Source organism: Nyctereutes procyonoides, unplaced genomic scaffold (genome assembly GCF_905146905.1).
Source record: "Nyctereutes procyonoides isolate TBG_1078 unplaced genomic scaffold, NYPRO_anot_genome, whole genome shotgun sequence".
NCBI classification, from domain to species: domain Eukaryota; kingdom Metazoa; phylum Chordata; class Mammalia; order Carnivora; family Canidae; genus Nyctereutes; species Nyctereutes procyonoides.
Window position 1 is genome coordinate 9163897 of NW_026575044.1, and position 18277 is coordinate 9182173.

General features: G+C 44.3%; 1 protein-coding gene across 1 annotated transcript in view; it reads left to right on the forward strand.

Moving 5' to 3' along the window:
- The window catches only part of KIF26B (kinesin family member 26B), a 448213-nt gene that overhangs the window by 302746 nt on the left and 127190 nt on the right, over nt 1–18277 (forward strand). Inside the window, exon 5 of the mRNA XM_055323943.1 lies at nt 11546–11729. Coding sequence (XP_055179918.1) covers nt 11546–11729 — 184 coding nt within the window. The remainder of the gene's footprint in view (nt 1–11545; nt 11730–18277) is intronic.

The following is an 18277-nucleotide window of genomic DNA, read 5'->3' on the forward strand; positions in this document are numbered from 1 at the left end:
AAGCTCTTTAACTGGGTAGCACGATTACCTACCATGTGTCTGCAGGCTCCTTCACGCTTTTCTTTATCTCTGCTGCCACGAGCCAGTATAAAGTTATCAGTCGTGCTGGGTGATGTGGATTCTTCACACCTCTGCATTTTAGGAGTGGACCCTTGAACACGGAGCGGCTGCTGGGTGACTCCTGATGACTTTCATGATATCTATAGCCCATTGATTGCATAGTTATTTTGTGCAGAGTTGCCATCCGGTAAATACCAACGGACCGGTTGAGTTTCCAGAGCATTCAAATGTGCCCTAAGCAACTTCTAGCATTTTGTTGGTGTCTATAGAGGGAGAGGCACAACATAGCAGAGGATGGTACATACTAATGTGGTGGCAGTGGTACTTGTGCTGTTGTTATTGTCATGCAAGGGCTCACTCCGGGTTGGGATTGTAGGGACAGAGAAGCCATTTTCATATAATTTGCCATTCACGTCCTAATTCTGGGCATGGCCTGACTCACTCAGCAGAGACATTTCCCCCTGTGATATGAAGGTATGTTGCTAAGCAACCAGATCAGTAATTGGTAAATGCTTATATATGATTTGATTTGAGTTACATGCAAAAATATATAACTGCTTTTTTTTCTGGTCTTCATTATTATTAAGCAAATGATTATCATTTGGTTTTATTTTGCCCAAATAAAATAAAATAACTGCTTTCATTTATCAAGTTGCATAATAGCATGATGCTATGGAAAAATCCTGGCTCCAGAAGAGCAAAAGCTTGCATTCGAATCTTAAGTATGAGAGAATCACTAGCCCCATGACTGTGGATAAAATCTGGTAACTTCTGAGCCTTCACTTTTTTTTTTTTTTTTAACCTCTCATTTGCGGTACGGATCTCTTCTCAGCTTACCCCACATCGCTGAGTGAGGATGGATGTGGCCACGGGTGGAAAATGCTTTAGGAAGAGTAAGACATTCCAGGGTCTGAGCATTATCTAGAACTCCAGGCTACTGAAGCTTGGGACTTTTCATGTGTCATAACCCCCAAGCTGGATGGATTAGGCAGCACGGAGTGAGCGCACACTGTCCCCTCGACCAGGCACAAAGCTCTGGGGCGGGTCTAGGCCGTGCAGAAGAAAGGACACGTGGTATTGACCTTGAGTGAGTTCTCACTGCCGTGCTGGAGGCAGCACTAGTAACACAGAGAAGCACAAGCCCCCACTGCAAAGCTGCATCTCATTACACTCTGGAACATAAGATAGACTCTCTCAAGACCAATTGCTCTAAGACTTAAAGACCTTGGCTGAGGACCCCTGAAGGCTGGAGTAGTTAACGACGGCAACTTACACAAGCCCTCGAAGAATGGGTAAATTCTTAAGAGAAGAATATGGGTGAATTCATAGAAATTATCACCGTGGGTGAGTGTTGTACATTATATTGTAGACGTCAATTCACTTTCAAAGTCTCATAGTGTCTGGCCGCAGTGTTTTATGCAAAGTTGGGTGAGGTTAGTGGTCAGCCGTGTTTTGCTCCTGATGGTAAACATTTTATTTGAAGTCATGAATTATCTTCCTGCACTAATGAAATGGATCATTTACATAAAAGTCAGAAAAACCCCAAGACCCATATGCTTTTTAGCCTCCAGAGACATGGAAATGACCCCAGTGACAGCCAATTACAGCATAGAAAGGTGAAGGAGGATGCTTTTTTTTTCTCTACGGGAGAGGCTCCAAACTGAGCAGCGTGCTTCATGGCAGTGCTTTCAAATCGGTGTTATTTCAAAACGACGCCTAACTGGTGTTTTGTTGCTGTGGTTTTTGTTTTTTAACGTGCACGTGGACGTCTTACCTGTCTCCAGAAGCTTTGCCTCAGCCCACTGGTCCTTGGCACATATCCTCTTTATTTATAATCCACTTTATATTCTTCGACCCCTGCGTCATTGACCCCACGGATTTCCTAGGCACTGCTGTGATCTGTCAAGTCATCGGTCATTATCCGGCAGTCTTAATCCTCAGAGCATTGAAATATTTTATAATGGCACAGAGGCCACTGCGACGTGAAATGGAACTTTGGGTTGTCTTTAACATGTGGACAGTGGACACCCTACCACCGCTGCCCCCTCCTGCATCAGCTGATGTGGCAGTGGAGAGGGGCCTCCCCCACCCTCCTCCAGAGCAGTTCTTCACCTGATGCCTCACCAGTTGCCTGCGTCCAATTTAGTAGAGCTTGAATGACCTCGTAATTTGTATAAACTGTTTACCCACCTATCTAAGCATCTCACATGTGAACACCCCCCTCAGATAAGGGGAAATGCTCTCTTGGGGCACCTGCGGGGCTCAGTGGGTTAAGCGCCTGATCCTCAATCTCCACTCAGTTCTTGATCTCAGGGCTGTGAGTTCAAGCCCCACATTGGGCTCCATGCTGGGAGTGGAGACTACTTTAAAAAAAAAAAAAAAAAGAGGAAATGCTCTCAGAATGTGGTTAGCAACACACAGTATGTTGAATTTTAAAAAGGATAGTGAATCCTTAAAAAAGAAAATGACTGTACTGCCTGATACTCCTGCCTGTTCCCAAAGGAAAGTTCTGTTTTTCATGAAGCCAATAATTCTTAAGAGATTTTGCTAGGTCAATATTTTAATAATTTCTAGACACTTAAGGGGACAGACCCCAATTGAACTCTTATGAGATACACTTATCATGAAGTACTTTCCATTTAAGCACCCCACAATTCTGAAAATTCAAGATCAAATAGTTTATTGCACAAATGCAAAAAAAAATCATAAAATGCCCTTTTGATCTATGTAACTGAGACCTAAGATTTCCCCCCCAACAAAACCAATTAAATTTACCAGGTAATTATTTGCCTTATCTTTTTTTTTTTTTTTTAATCTGAATAGATCTGGCCAATGAGAGTAACCATCCCATGTGAAGGTCCTCTCGGTTCTAAACTGATTCCTGGATTCATATATCATCCCATAATGTGTTAGGATAGTTGTCAACTGGGTGAGATGATAAGGCTAGTGAGAGAAAGGGGTAGAACCCAGAAGGAAGAATTCTTAAGGAGTTCCCAGGCTCATAAGGCTTAGCATGGCACCACTTTCCTTCTGGGTGTTCAGTAAATATTAATTTCATCCCATTAGAGATACGGTCTTTTTCTCTTGAAATGAAGTGCAGAGAAGTAAATAAAGCTCATGGATATTTAAAGATGTGTACTGGGATGAATAGCTTGAAATAACCTATAATACTATCCGTGGTAAGAATGAGACAAGTAAATATTGCTTATAGTTGTGTTTTAGGGTTTTTTGTTGTTTGGAATCTTCTAAGACAACCCACTCATTTGTTTTTCTCTCTGTGAAGAAGGAACTTGTAAGTAATTAATTACACAAAATACATGTCTGGCCAAAAAGTCTTTACCTTTTAAATCCTTTCATGACTGCCTCTCCTTATGTCACTGAATAATACAATTATCCATGAATGATTTCTAACCTTCTTCTCTCTGCCTTCATTGAAGTGTTACATAATAAGAGCAGAACCTGCTGACTTCCAAGAAATTAGAACATATAAGACAGATGAGATCAAACAGCTGGCTATAATGATATTGGAATTAAAATTAAATGTTCTCATAGAATATAAGGTTATAAAAATACTGTTTTTATTAATTTTTCAAATTCTGAAATTCTGTTACTATATTTATTTCATATACATGTTTTTAAAAGAAAGTAATTTTTAAAATGTATTCTCAAAATAATCACCTCCATTACTATTTTTCTGCATTGAAGCTAACAGAGGCTTCCCCAGATGGAATTTAGTGATTCTAGGAAGTACTTCAGAAACTCTGCCTTAGAAGAGATTTTGGAAATCATCTGATTCTCCTAACATATGCATTCTTCATCCTGATGTTTCCTGGAATTGGTTTTCTAGCTCCTACTTGGGCATTTCCAGCGACAAAAAACTCACTTATTTCAGGAAGCAGACCCATGATTAATGGGTTACTCTTATTTTCAGACAGATACTCTTATACTTAGATGTGTCTTTTGTCTTGCTTACCTGCTTTGCTACCTATTTAGAGACAGTGCTGTGCGCTATGGGGCAGGTGGACCTAGATTCGGTCTCAGCTTCACTACCTATAAATCCTACAAGGTGCCATCTATTAAGACTTCCTATGTAATGAACCCTTAAAGTATAGTCTTACTTCATTTTCATAAAAAAATCTACAAAGATCAGTATTCTTTTTGCTGGATCTTACTACACAGAAACTGAGGTTAATAATCATATTTATGACAGTGACGATGATCATATTCTTGAGTTCCATTGGCATGCCAGGTGCTCTGTAGACCCTTCATATACATTTTAAACAATCAGGATTAAAGTGACTTGCCCATTATTTACTCAGGGTCTGAAGAAGCTGGACATTGATATTCAGGTCAGATGCTAAAGGACTCTGGGTTTAACTCTTTAAAGTCCTGTTTCTTTGAGAAATGGGATTACTATTGTCTTCCTCAGCAGGTTTTCTGAGATTCCGTAACATAGCCCATGAAATTATCTGACATTCTTGCTTGAAAAATACTTCCTACTACATATCATTTATTCATTTTTAACAAGATTTTATTTATTTATTTGAGAGAGAACATGTGTGCATGCATGAGCAGGGGGAGGGGCAGAGGGACAAGTAGACTCCAGGCTGAGTGCAGAGCCCAACGTGGGGCTTGATCCCATGACCCAGAGATCATGACCTGAGCCGAAATCAAGATTTGTTCACTTAAACAACTGAGCTATCCAGGTACCCTATTCATTTTTTAAAAAAGATTTTATTTTTTTATTTGACAGACAGAGAAAGAGAGAAAGAGAGAGGAGAGCACAAGCAAGGGGAGCAGGAGAGGGAGAAGCAGGTTCCCTGCCAAGCAGGGAGCCCAGTGTAAGACTCGATCCCAGGATCCTGGGATCATGATCCCAGCTGCAGGCAGATGCTTAGCCAACTGTGCCACTGAAGTCCCATTTTTTTAAGACAGTTTTTTAGAAGACTCTTCCTTCCCTTTTATCCTGATTTATATTCTCCAGGCTAAATATCCCCAGATACTTCAGTCTTTATGCATTCATTCAACATATACATGTGCTCTTTTGGCCCTGTTGGGATTTACATTCCAGAGAGGAAACATACATGGTAACTCAGGAAGTCATCTGCTTGCTCCATTAGAAGACAGGAAGTGCCATGCAGGGGATGGGCTGGTAAAGCAGGCAGGGTAAGGGAAATGAGGAGGTTGGGCATGGGTGGTGGTTCATTTACTATGGCTGTGTAACCAGTTACCTCAAAACTTAGTGGCTTAAGTCAATAATTATCACTTACTATCTCTCATGGACTCTGGAGTTCAGAAATTTGGGATAAGACATAGTGGGGCTGGCTTATCTCTGCTCACAATGCCTTTTGTCTTCAGCCAGAAGAATTGAAATATGGCCCCTGGAATCATCTAAAGGCTCATTTACTCAGATCTGGTAATTAACGCTGGCAACTGACTGAAGTCCTCAACTCTTCTCTGCATGGCCTTCTTCATGTGACATGAGCTTCCTCACAACACGGAAGCCAGGTTCTAAGGGTGAGAGGGCCGGGAGAAGTCATATGACCCAACCTTGGAGGTCATACAACATCATTCCCACCACATTGCGTCATCAAGGCAGTTTTGAACTTCCATTGAGGCTCAAAGAGAAGGAAAATAGACCATGCCTGTCAGTGGAGATAGCAATGTCAATGTCATGTTATAAAAAGAGCATGTGGGATGGGATACGTATTGGTGCAGCCATCTTTGGAAAGTATGGTCTGCCATGGTGCATAGGGTAGGTTTGTCAATGTGGTAACATTTAAGGAAAGATTTGAAGGAGGTAAGGGCCATGTGCCTAGCTCTTCCTGGAGCAGAGTGTTCCAGGCTAAGGCAGGAGCCTGTGCAAAGGCCCTGCAGCAGGAGTATACCAGGAATATTTGGAAGCTAGTATGGCTGGATCAGGGTAATTGAAGATCAGAATAGTAGGAAAGGTGGTCTGAGATAGGAGGGAGGATATATGTGAGGCCTTAATACACCACTGTAATTACTTTGGATTTTACTATGAGATGAGAAGCAAAATGTGTTTTATAAGCAGTTATGTTTTATTTTAAAATTTTTTGCAAGATTTTATTTATTTATTTGACACACAGAGAGAAAGCACAAGTAGGCAGAGTGGCAGGCAGAGAGAGAGGGAGAAGAGACTCCCGATGAGCAGGGATCCCGATGAGGGACTCGATCCCAGGACTCTGAGATCATGACCTGAGCCAAAGGCGGTTGCTTAACCGAGTGAGCCACCCAGGTGCCCCTAGCAGTTATATTTTATTTTTTTTTAAATAATTTTATTATGGGGAAATACAGATAACATAAAATTTACTATTTTAACCACTTTCAGGGATACAATTCAGTGACATTAAGTCCACTTATATTGTTGCATCACCATCACTACTCTTCATCTTCAGGACGAGTTCATCATCTGGAACTGGAACTCTTGTACTCCTTAAACATGAACTCCCCACTATCTTCACCACACAGCCCCTGAAAACCAATATGCTACTTTGTGTCTATGAATTTGCCTACTCTAGGTACCTCATGGAAGTGGAATCATGCATTACTAGTCCTATTGTATCTGTTTTATTTCACTTAGCATATTTTCAAGATTCATCCATGTTGTAGCAGGTATTAGAATTTTATTCCTTTTAAAGGCCAAATAATATTTTACTGTATGAATAGACTGTATTTTATTTATCCATTCATCCACTGATGTTGGGTTGTTTCCACCTTCTGGCTATTGTGAGTAATACTGCTATGAACATCGGTGTATAATTCTCTTCAAGTCCTTGCTTGCAGTTCCTTTGGGTATATCCCTAGATATGGAATTGCTGGATCTTATGACAATTATTATTTAATTTTTTGAGGAATTGCCACATTGTTATTTTTCTTTTCTTTCTCTGTCTTCTCCTCCTCCCTACCCTCCTCCTCTTTCTTCCTCTTCTTTTGATAATAGCCATCCTAATGGATATGAAGTATCTCATTGTGGTTTTGGGTTTTTTTTTGTATGTAAATTTATTTTTATTGGTGTTCAATTTGCCAACATATAGAATAACACCCAGTGCTCATTCTATCAAGTGCCCCCCTCAGTACCTGTCACCCAGTCACCCCCACCCCCCGCCCACCTCCCCTTCCCCCACCCCTAGTTCGTTTCCCAGAGTTAGGAGTCTCTCATGTTCTGTCTCCCTTTCTGATATTTCCCACACATTTTTTCTCCTTTCTCCTTTATTCCCTGTCACTATTTTTTATATTCCCCAAATGAATGAGACCATATGTTTGTCCTTCTCTGATTGACTTACTTCACTCAGCATAATACCCTCCAGTTCCATCCACGTCGAAGCAAATGGTGGGTATTTGTCATTTCTAATGGCTGAGTAATATTCCATTGTATACATAGACCACATCTTCTTTATCCATTCATCTTTCGATGGACACCGAGGTTCCTTCCACAGTTTGGCTATTGTGGACATTGCTGCTATAAACATCGGGGTGCAGGTGTCCCGATGTTTCACTGCATCTGTATCTTTGGGGTAAATCCCCAGCAGTGCAATTGCTGGGTCGTAGGGCAGATCTATTTTTAACTCTTTGAGGAACCTCCGCACAGTTTTCCAGAGTGGCTGCACCAGTTCACATTCCCACCAACAGTGCAGGAGTGTTTCCCTTTCTCCACATCCTCTCCGTTTGTGGTTTCCTACCTTGTTAATTTTCCCCATTCTCAGTGGTGTGAGGTGGTATCTCATTGTGGTTTTGATTTGTATTTCCCTGATGGCCAGTGATGCAGAGCATTTTCTCATGTGCTTGTTGGCCATGTCTGTCTTCCTCCTAGCAGTTATATTTTAAAAGAACCACTCTGATAACGGTGTGGAAAGCAGCCTGGGAAGTTGAGGTGGGGGCAGAGGGGCGAGAGAGGAAGGGAGATGAGTTAGGAGACTATTCTAGAAACCCAGGCAAGAGGAGTTAGTGACTAAGACAGAGATAGTGACAGTAATGGCGGTGAGATGCAGTGGATCACAGACATGTTCTGGACTTATAGCCAGTATGATTTCCTAATGTATTGGCTCTGAGAAGTGAAAGCAAGAGGAGTCAGAGATGTCGAGGCCATTGCATGGATGGAACTATCATTTTCTAGAAGAGGGAAGGCTGAGGGGACACAGCTTTTCAGGAAAAGATCAAGAATTTAGTGTCTAAGTTTGAGACATCGATTAGATATGCAGGTGGAATTGTTAGGGAGGGGGTAATTGGATAAATAAATAAATACAGAGGTCTAGGGAGAGGTCTAAGCTTGAAATAAAAATTTAGGGGTCACGGGCATTGTAATGTTATTTAAATGATGCTCCTGGAAGATAACAGGCAGAGAGACTGAGGGTAGACATGAAGAGGTTGAAGGACTGAACCCTGAGGCACCCCACTGCTGAGAGGGTGGGAGGAAGAGAAGAAACCAGTGAAGAAAATCACAAGGGCATGACCACGAATGTCCTGGAAGCCTCAGGAAGAAAGTATATGAAAGCAAAGGGTATAATCAGTGCTCTGATGGGTCAGGAAAGATGGGGCCGAGAATCACATCACTGAGCTAGGTCATGCAGGTCATTGGCAGCTGTGGGTCGGACCCTCGTCTGGAATGAACTCCAAGGCCAGGGAAGGAGAGGAACCAGAGAAAACAAGTATAGACAGCCTTGCCATGAGATTTGTGCAAAGATGAGTGAGGAAACAGAATGGGAGCTGGCTGCAGAAAAAGAGTCAAGAAGAGGATTTGTGTTTTCTTTTAAGATTTCCTTTAAACAAAAAACAACAACAACAAAAAGATTTCCTTTAAACAGCAGCACACTTGTATGCTGCTGGGAATGATCCAGTATTTTCCAGAGTGAAAGTTTGGCATTGTAGGAGAGAGAGAGGAAGCCCAGGGTGATATCCTTGGGAGTGCTTTGCATATGCTTTAACTTCCAGAATCCTCACTCTCCTCCTCTGTGGGGTCTCTGCGTGGGGTGCAGGTGGGCACAGACTGTAGAGATAAGAAAAAGGAAGAAGCCAGCAGGCCACTGCTTTTTCTAAGCCGTCTTTTGGTGTCTTTCCCCTGTCTCTCCACATTTGCACTGGGAACCCCACCTGGTAGGGGGTGGGAACCACACGCCACAAGTCCAGGTCCTGTTGCCATCTCATGAAAGAATCCAAATATGAATGAGTGAACACCACCTGTTACCAGCAGATCCTCATCCCCCCATCTCTCCAACTGTCCTGCATCTACACAGCCTGGCTTGGCAGCAAGGGATCCCGGAGCAGACGCATGGGTGTCAGGATGCAGTGCAGCACACACCCCTGCATGAGCCCCTGTTCTTCGGGGGGGCGGGTGGTGGTATCTCAAGAAGCAATGAAAAACTGTCAAGAGATGCACCGGACCAGTCATTGAACAACCTCCTTATGCCTTTCATTTTAGAAGGAAAGCATCAGGAAGAGTGGCAATGAGATCATGAAAAAGAGTTTAGTCCTAGTGTTTTTGTTTTGCTGGTTGGAAGAAGAAAGCATTGTGGGAAACCGATGCCCTTCATTGTCTGTTGTGGCACAGCACAGTGATTGTAGCACTCCCTAAGCATGGCACATGGCATTGGGACCCTGGGTACCCTTCATCCTCTTGTTCATCATGTGTCCCATTCCTCCATCTTTCACTCTCAGGAAAAAGATTTTCAGGTTTACAGCTAAGAAAATACAAGTTTCGAAGCTGCCATTCCATTTGCTGTATTTGCACAATGGCCATTCCATAGCTCAAGAGATTTGTCAGAGGATGATAATTATGGCCACATAATTTAAACTAACTATTCCAGATCTGTAAGATGGGGGGCAGGAAGAGATACAAACAATGCTGACTCTGCCTTCTTGACCTGCTTCCCTGGTGACCCGTCATGTAACTGACATGGATGGATCAGGAGGTTTTGAGCTGTTCATGGTAGTCTGGTCGTTTTAAATAGAAGCTCAGGGGCACCTGGGGGGCTCAGTGGTTGAGCGTCTGCCTTTGGGTCAGGTCGTGATCCTGGAGTCCTGGGATCGAGTCCCACATCAGGCTCCCCATGAGGAGCCTGCTTCTCGCTCTGCCTATGTCTCTGTCTCTCTCTGTGTCTCTCACGAATGAATAAATAAAATCTTAAACAGCAGCACAGACATTTAATACCATTCAAATAGGCAATTGGAATTTGTCCAACACAAGTGTACTGTGAAAATGCCAAGAATTAATCCAGAGGTGAATGTATCATTCTCAGCAATGCCTTTGCCTCGTGGCCCCTTGCCCTGATTTTTCCCCCCACCTCACCCCCCCCCCGCCACCACCACTATAGTTAGGAACATGGTGTTGTAAGTGTTGCAGAACATTTGTACAGTAGGAGACATGATGTGAACAACTGACATTATTAATGATACCAGCAACCTCCCTCCTGCCTTTCCCCATCTGCTCCGTGCCACCTTTGTTGGCTCTGGTGCTTGCCCATGAATTGCATCTTTTTAAAGATTTTATTTATTTATTTGAGAGACAGAGAGAGCACAAGCAGGGGCAGAGGGAGAACCACCAAACTCTCTGCTGAGCAGGGATCCCAATACGGGGCTTGATCCCAGGACCCTGAGATCATGACCTAAGCCAAAGGCAGACACTTCTTAACCAACTGAGCCCCCCAGGTGACCCCATGAATTGCACTTTGTATCAAAAGACCACCCTGCACAGAGAGAGAGCCTGTTTTCTACACAGCAGCCCACAGTCTCAGCACCATACACCCTGGCTGGACTTTTTTCTAATTTGGTGTTATGTTTCAAAAATGAGGTTGATTTATGTTTCCCTGCTGTACAGGGCCATGTGTTTTTCTTGCACAACCACACACATAGTGTGCCTTGATTGGTCACCACTCAGTTCTTCATCAGGTTGGCTGGGATTTTACAAGGTGTTTGAATTTCTAAATAACTCATAGGGTCTCTCACACTTGAGTCCATACCAGAGAAGTTATAGGATGATTAACCTCATAGGTGCTGTTTATCCCCAAAGACGACCAGCCATATCCACGCTCAAACTGAGTGTGGATCTCAAACAAGTCTTTAGAAATTGTGATTGCAGAATCATGCAATTGTATGGCTTTTTTTCCCCTTCTGTATAAGTGATTGGGTGGCTCACTAGGTGCTACTGCTGAGCACCCAGAGGATGAGCAGGATTCGGTAAGAACTGGGGGTTTGTTCGTTCATTCATTCATTCATTCATTCATTCATTCATGAGAGACATAGGTAGAAGGAGAAGCAGGCTCCCTGAAGGGAGTCCAATGTGGGACTCAATCCCAGGACCCCGGGATCATGACCTGAGCTGAAGGCAAATGCTCAACCACTGAGCAACCTAGGCTCCCTGAACTGGGGGTTCTTGGAGAGAAAGAAAAGAATATGACCCTGGCATAGCTGATCGAACATTGGACCACACCTGCTCCTTATTGTCGCTTTTCTGCATTTTTCCTTCCAGAGCTGCCCAGAAGTTAAATCTGTCTTCGAAGAAAAAGAAGCATCGACCTTCCACCTCTTGTGCGGCGGAGCCCCCGCTCTTTGCCACCAGCTTCAGTGGCATTCTGCAGACCTGCCCTCCCCCGGCTCCTCCCTGTCTGCTGCGGGCCGTCAACAAGGTGAAGGACACACCAGGCCTGGGCAAGGTAGGTGCTCTGCCGGTGGAGACGGAATCGAGGGGAAAGAAGGGAAGCGGGAGCCCAGTTTGGTTGTTAAAACCAGAGGGTGACAACGAGAACGACAGGAGACGAAGATTAAATTCACTAGGAAAGACTCTCAACCTTTCTTTAGTTACATGCATTGCATAGAAAATGAAGGCATTCAGATGATTGGAGATGTGATTGGGTTTGGGCAGGTAAAAACAGCTGTGTGCTGTTTGACAGAACTGTAACCATTTGAAGACAAGACCCAAAGACAGAAAAGACAATAGGCAGAGGTTGGCCAACAGGCCAATGTTATTAGGAGATGCGGCTCAGTTGGGTTTGGGGTAACTTTGTTTTCAGGGTCACTCCCAAACTCTGCGCTGACATGGTGTCTGGGTGAAGTCACTGCGGCTGTAGCTCTCCACTCAGGAAATAAGCTGAGACGTATAAGAACATTTAGCTCCAGAAAGGTAGCTGTTGTGTCTCTTTCCTTTTCTTCGGAAGTAGGACGGGGCACACCACCTTGCCAGTGCCTTGCTGACTTGATGTGATCTGCCCGGGGTTCTTTCTGGAAAGTTGCAGGTCGGGCTGAGGGGGGCAGCTGGTCCACTATGAGGACCCAGCTCTTCCTGTTACCGATTCCCATTCCCCTTGACCCTCAGACTTGGCTGTCCCAGGTTTCTAGTCTCCCTGTAACTCGGAGTCCTTCTGGAGTTTGGGGCTCTCCACTCCATCTTCTCCTCCCTGTTTCTCTGCTTCCTCCCATAGTCTCTGCCCCGTGCCCCCAGTTTCACCACCCCATTGGGAAAGTATCATGTTATGTTACTCTTCCCAATGGCATTTAAACTTTAAGATCATGTTGGGCAGAGCATTGCTTACTCCAATGGAGAGTATCCAGTCTTGGAATGTTCCAAGGCATGTGGCAGGGTAGGTAGCTGTTAGCTGATGGTTTTCCCATCCCCAAAGGAAAGCAGGGAACAAGGCAGGAGGGCTGCCCTGGCCTCACCAGCCAGGAAGGACATGGGGAAGACCCTCTGGATCAGGATCCCTCTCTAGGGAAGGACTCATAAAGGGAGCTGCTGAGGGGACACTCACTGAGGCAGTTACGGGTGGTCGGCATGCTGCCTTTCGGGGAGGGCAGGCATAAGTAACTACAGGGCGTTAACATCTTTTCCTTTCTTTTTAATTGTGCTAAGATACATGTAACAGAAAATTTATCATCTGAGCCTTTTCTTAAAGTGTATACATGGATTTTTGTTTTGCTAAGGAGTTTGGGACTTTAGTACCAGAGCTGAACCGTCCTGGATGAAGTGGAGTTAGCATTGTAGGCTCCTTGTCTCACACTCTGAGGCACATCCAGCTTCTCCTCTGAATAAATGTGAACAAATATTAAATGTTACCACTTTGAAGACATGAGATTATTAGGCAACCTAGCCTACTTAGATACCCCAGAATAACCTATCCAGGATACCTCAAGATGAACAACATAAGCAACTGTCTCCCTGCACATAGAACAGTGGCCTATCTGTGGTTCCTAAGAGAGTCAATGTAGGCCTGGGCCTCAAGCCTCGGTCGTCCTGTCCTCCCCTGCACCATCCCTAACCCACCTCCCTGCAGTTCTGAGACAAGGACATCAGGTCACCAAGGGACTAAACTAACCTCTGTGTGTGTGTGTGTGTGTGTGTGTGTGTGTGTGTGTCTCATGAATCAATAAATAAAACCTTAAAAAATTTATAAAAAGAATAAGATAAGCAAGGTATGACAGCAGGTATAACCACAAACAAGATGATAATCTTTAGAAAATGAAAGCTTGCAAACATGCTTATTTTTTTTATTTTTTATTTTTTTAAAGATTTATTTATGAGAGACACACACAGAGAGAGAGAGAGAGAGAGAGAGAGAGAGAGAGAGAGGCAGAGACACAGGCAGAGGGAGCAGCAGGCTCCATGCGGGGAGCCCGACGTGGGACTCGATCCCAGGACTCCAGGATCACACCCTGGGCTGAAGGCAGACGCTCATCCGCTGAGACACCCAGGGATCCCCAAACATGCTTATTTTTTATTATTTTTTCAAATAGATACTTTTTTTTTTAAGATTTTACTTATTGATTCATGAGAGACACACAGAGAGGGCAGAAGCATAGGCAGAGGGAGAAACAGGCTCCCTGTGGGGAGCCCAATGTAGGACTCAATCCTGGGACCCCAGGATCATGCTCTGAGCCAAAGGTAGATGCTCAACCACTGAATTACGTTAAAGTTGCTTATTAATTTTTCTCCTTTTTTAAAAAATATTTAAATTCGGTTTGCCAACATATAGTCTAACACCCAGTGCTCATCTCATCATGTGCCATTCTTAATGCCCATCACCCAGTTACCGCATCCCCCACTCACTCCCCTTCTGTAGACCTTTGTGTGTTTCTCAGAGTTAGGAGTCTCTCTTGGTTTGTCCCTTATTCTTCTTTGAATGGGAGAGAAAAGGGTGCTGGGGAACATTCCTTGGCCAGGACTGGCAGGAAGCCCTGAGTGTGTGTGAGGAAGCGTGTCATGGATGAGGTCCTCAGATTGGGTGTCCCAGAAGGTGACAGGGGTATGACTGCTGTGACCAGTGGCCATGTGGCAGCTGTCAGCCAAGCATGGTGGTGGGGGCATTGGTGGGAGGAAGTGACTGTGGGAGGGAGGGACTTGAGAAGGACGCAATAATCGTAGACTTCTTGGTACCATGTGTATGAATGAAACAAGGCTGGTAAGGACTCCCATCCTGCTGCCTTCTGTGTGAGGAGTGTCTGCTCCACTGGGGCACCCAGCTGCCCGACCTCGGTGGGGGAACATTTCCCAGACTCCTTCTCTCCCACCCCCTGATGCCTCCTTGCAGTGAGGAGTTGCAGTCCTTATCCATTTGGAAAGATTCATTCCCATCAGTGTAGCTCTGATGCGGAACTTACATTCTAACATCTCTAAGAAATACAGTGGAGTTTAACCTAGAACATAACTGGTGCTATTTATAAATCTGTATGTTGGAAGTAGGGAAGCTTGATGGAATGTCTGGAAGCAACTTAATTATGGACACCTGAGGTGGGGGTGGGGCACAAGCCCAGCTCAACCCTGACCTCTTGTGCCTTGGCCACCCCAGGACTTCCTCAGGAGACCTGGGAGGTTTTCACAGGTTTGGAAGAGGCTGATGGGCTTATTTAGAGCAACACTCTCACTTAGTGAACAAGGTAACTGAGGCCCCCAGGGGGTAAGAGATCTTCCCATGCCTACCGAGTCAAGCCCAGAAGTCAGGAGCATGAAGCCATTTTATTTTTTATGTCTCACTGAGCTGCCACTAGGTATACATGACCTTTAAAATTTGGGGGTGGAGACAAGAATGTGATGGGGCCGCAGTGGTAGCAAAATAACCATGGGATCCAATTGTCTTCATCCAGTCAAGGAGGACCTGCTTCCCTTTGCAGAGTCACAGATGGGAAGGAGGACAGGTGGAGCAGCCAAGAGCAGACACACAGGGAGATGGCAGGCTCTCTGTCATGCTCCCTGCTGGTGCCAGCAGCTCCCCTGACCCTCTACCCAGAGTCAGTGTGGCCACTGAGCACTGCTTGAGGCAAAAGCTTTTTGGGAGGCCATGGTGATGGAAGAATTTGCGGTAACTTCAATGTACTTGGAGCTGAAATACGGCATACACACAACGTGGGAAACACTTCAACATTGTGTTGAGATGGGCACCCTGCAAATATTTGTTGAGCACCTGTTATATGTCAGGCACGGTGCTGGGCACTAGGCTTGCAGTCACGGACAGACAAGGCAGTCCTTACACACTTACAACTTTGTGCATCATTCCAGTCAGTCTTAGAAATCACACCATTATGGGGTGCCTGGGTGGCTTGGTTGGTTAAGCATCTGACTCTCGATTTCGGCTCAGGTCTTGATCTCAGAGGTTATGAGATCAACCCCCATGTTGGGCTGTGCACTGGGTGTGGAACCAGACCCTCCCTTCTCCCCCCTGCACTCTCGCACTCTCCCTCTCTCTCTCTAAAAAGAAGAAGGAGAAGGAGAAGAAGAAGAAGGAAATCTCACCAATTTTTACCAAAATAAGGACAATCTGATTTAAGGAAAAGTCAGAATTACAGACTTAAAATAACTTCAAGTAATATAAACAAAACTATACTAAGTGGTCTTGTAGAGACATTCTTAATGAATAGATAAAAATGATTAATGGATGAAAGCAGCTTAGTCCCCATTTATATTTCATTGATTTGGCTTATATGTAAATGATACCTCTAATCTATTTGACAATGGCTCCTTCTCCTCACTCAGTAAACGCTCTTCGTAAAATTTGTTTGCACAATTAATTAACATCCATGTTTAAGGTTCATTTGTTAGTTGTCACAGCTTAATGTCAGAGCTCTTTGTCTTGGATTACAAGCTTCTAGAGCAAATCACGTTATCTGTTTAACTCACTGCACGTGTGGCTCTGCCACCACGCCTCCGTGTGTAGCACTTTTGAAGGCGAGACTGTAATGGTGACAGTCACATCGGTGATGCTGGGAGTCCACCAGTACATTGGCTAATTCTCCTCTTCCCAGAAGAATCCCTGAAGGGAAATCCATGAAGCATGAAGGAGGAAAGGAGCCTTTTTTCCTATATAAGCTCCAGGAATGCCTCCAAGGCGTGGAATGAGAAGCACTCAGCCTGTGTTCCCCCAGTCGTGTTGTGGGAATATAAGAAAACTCTTAGAGGCAAGTGCTAGCAGCAAGAGAACAGACTCTATAGAATATGTAAAGCTCACACAAACTTGGATGGAGCAAACAGAAAGAAGAGTGATGGAAAATTAAGCTGTGACAGGTTGGGGAGGGCTTGTCACCCTTCATTCACTCGGCGAATATCTACAGAGGTCCTATGTCCCAGATACAGTAGTAGGTGCCCCAGTGGGGCACAGAGCATGGGAGCAGGTTGGCTGCTCTGGGCACACCCCCGTAAAGGAAGGGGGGCGTGTATCCTGATCTCTGTGGACTCGAGGCTCCCCTGAAAATGCAGCCTCAGCCACAACTCCTGTGATGTCAGTGCTGTTTCCTGTTGCTGGGGGGCCCTGCTAAGGCTAGTCTGCGTGGGAGGGCCACGTGGAGTCCATGTGGTAGCTCCCCATCACTGTTTGCACACCCATCTGTGCATTTCTCACGTGCTTCCCCAAGATTCCCATCTTTGGGCAGTGCAGCCCAGAGGCAGGCAACTTGATGGAGTCCTCACATTTTTGTTTAAATAGAGGTGCTTGTCTGGCTGGATAAGCTGTTTGTTCTTTTCATTCCTTGATTTTAAGCCATCTGTATTTTATTCAGCACCATTTTTCAAACCAAGTAGCAGCATATTTTGACCTCTATTAAAAGATATGTGCTCTCTCTCTCTCTCTCTCTCTCTCTCACACACACACACACACACACACACACACACACTACTTGGCCAGTGTCACCACCAGGTCCTATGTGGTTTAGATTTAGCTTCATTCTAAACTCTCGCTTTTTTGATGTGTAAGCTCAAATCATAGAAAGAAAAAAGAGAAAAACCATGTGAGCCTCTTAGCGGAGACTATTTTTCCATTATAGATTTATAAATCTTTTTGTGGTCGAAGTCATTCTATTACAGGCACACCTTAGAGATTTTGCATGTTCGGTTCCAGACCATTGCAGTAGATAGAAGATCATGATAAAGTTAACCAAATGAATTTTTTGGTTTCCCAGAACATATAAAAGTTATATTTACACCATATTGTAGTCTATTAGGTGTGCAGTTATGTGTAAAAAAACAATGTACATACCTTCATTTAAAAATATTTTATTGCTTAAAAATGCTAACCATCTGAGCTGTCGACAAGTCATAATCTGCTTGCTGCTGGAGGGTCTTGCCTCCGTGTTGGTGGCTGCTAACTGATCAGGGTGGTGGGCGCTGAAGTTTCAGGTGGCCGTGGCAACTTCTTAAAATAAGACAACAGTGAAGTTTGCCTCATCGATGGACTCTTCCTTTCATGAAGGATTTCTCTGTAGCATGTGATGCCGTATGATGGCATCAGATCCATGATAGAACTTCTTCCAGAATTGGAGTCTGTCCTCTCAAACCCTACTGCTGCTTTATCAACTCAGTTTATGGAATATTCTAAATCCTTCATTGTCATTTCAAGGAGCTTCACAGCATCTTCAGGAGAAGTACATTCCATTTCAAGAAACCACTTTCTTTGCTCATCAGAACCGTTCACGTTTTATCATGAGATTGTGGCCAGCCAGTCCCATCCTGAGACTCTACTTCTAATTCTAGTTCTCTGCTCTTTCCACCACAGCTGTAGTGACTTCCTTCCTTGAAGTCTTGAACCCCTCAAAGTCATCCCTGAGACTTGCAATCAGTGTCCTCTATACCCCTGTGAATGTTGATATTTTGACCTCTTCCCATGGATCACAAGTGTTCCCAATGGCATCTAGAGTAAATGGAATAGAACAGTGAATACTTTCCAAAAGATTTTTGATTTACTTTGCCCAGATCCATCAGAGGAATCTATGGCAGCTATAGTTT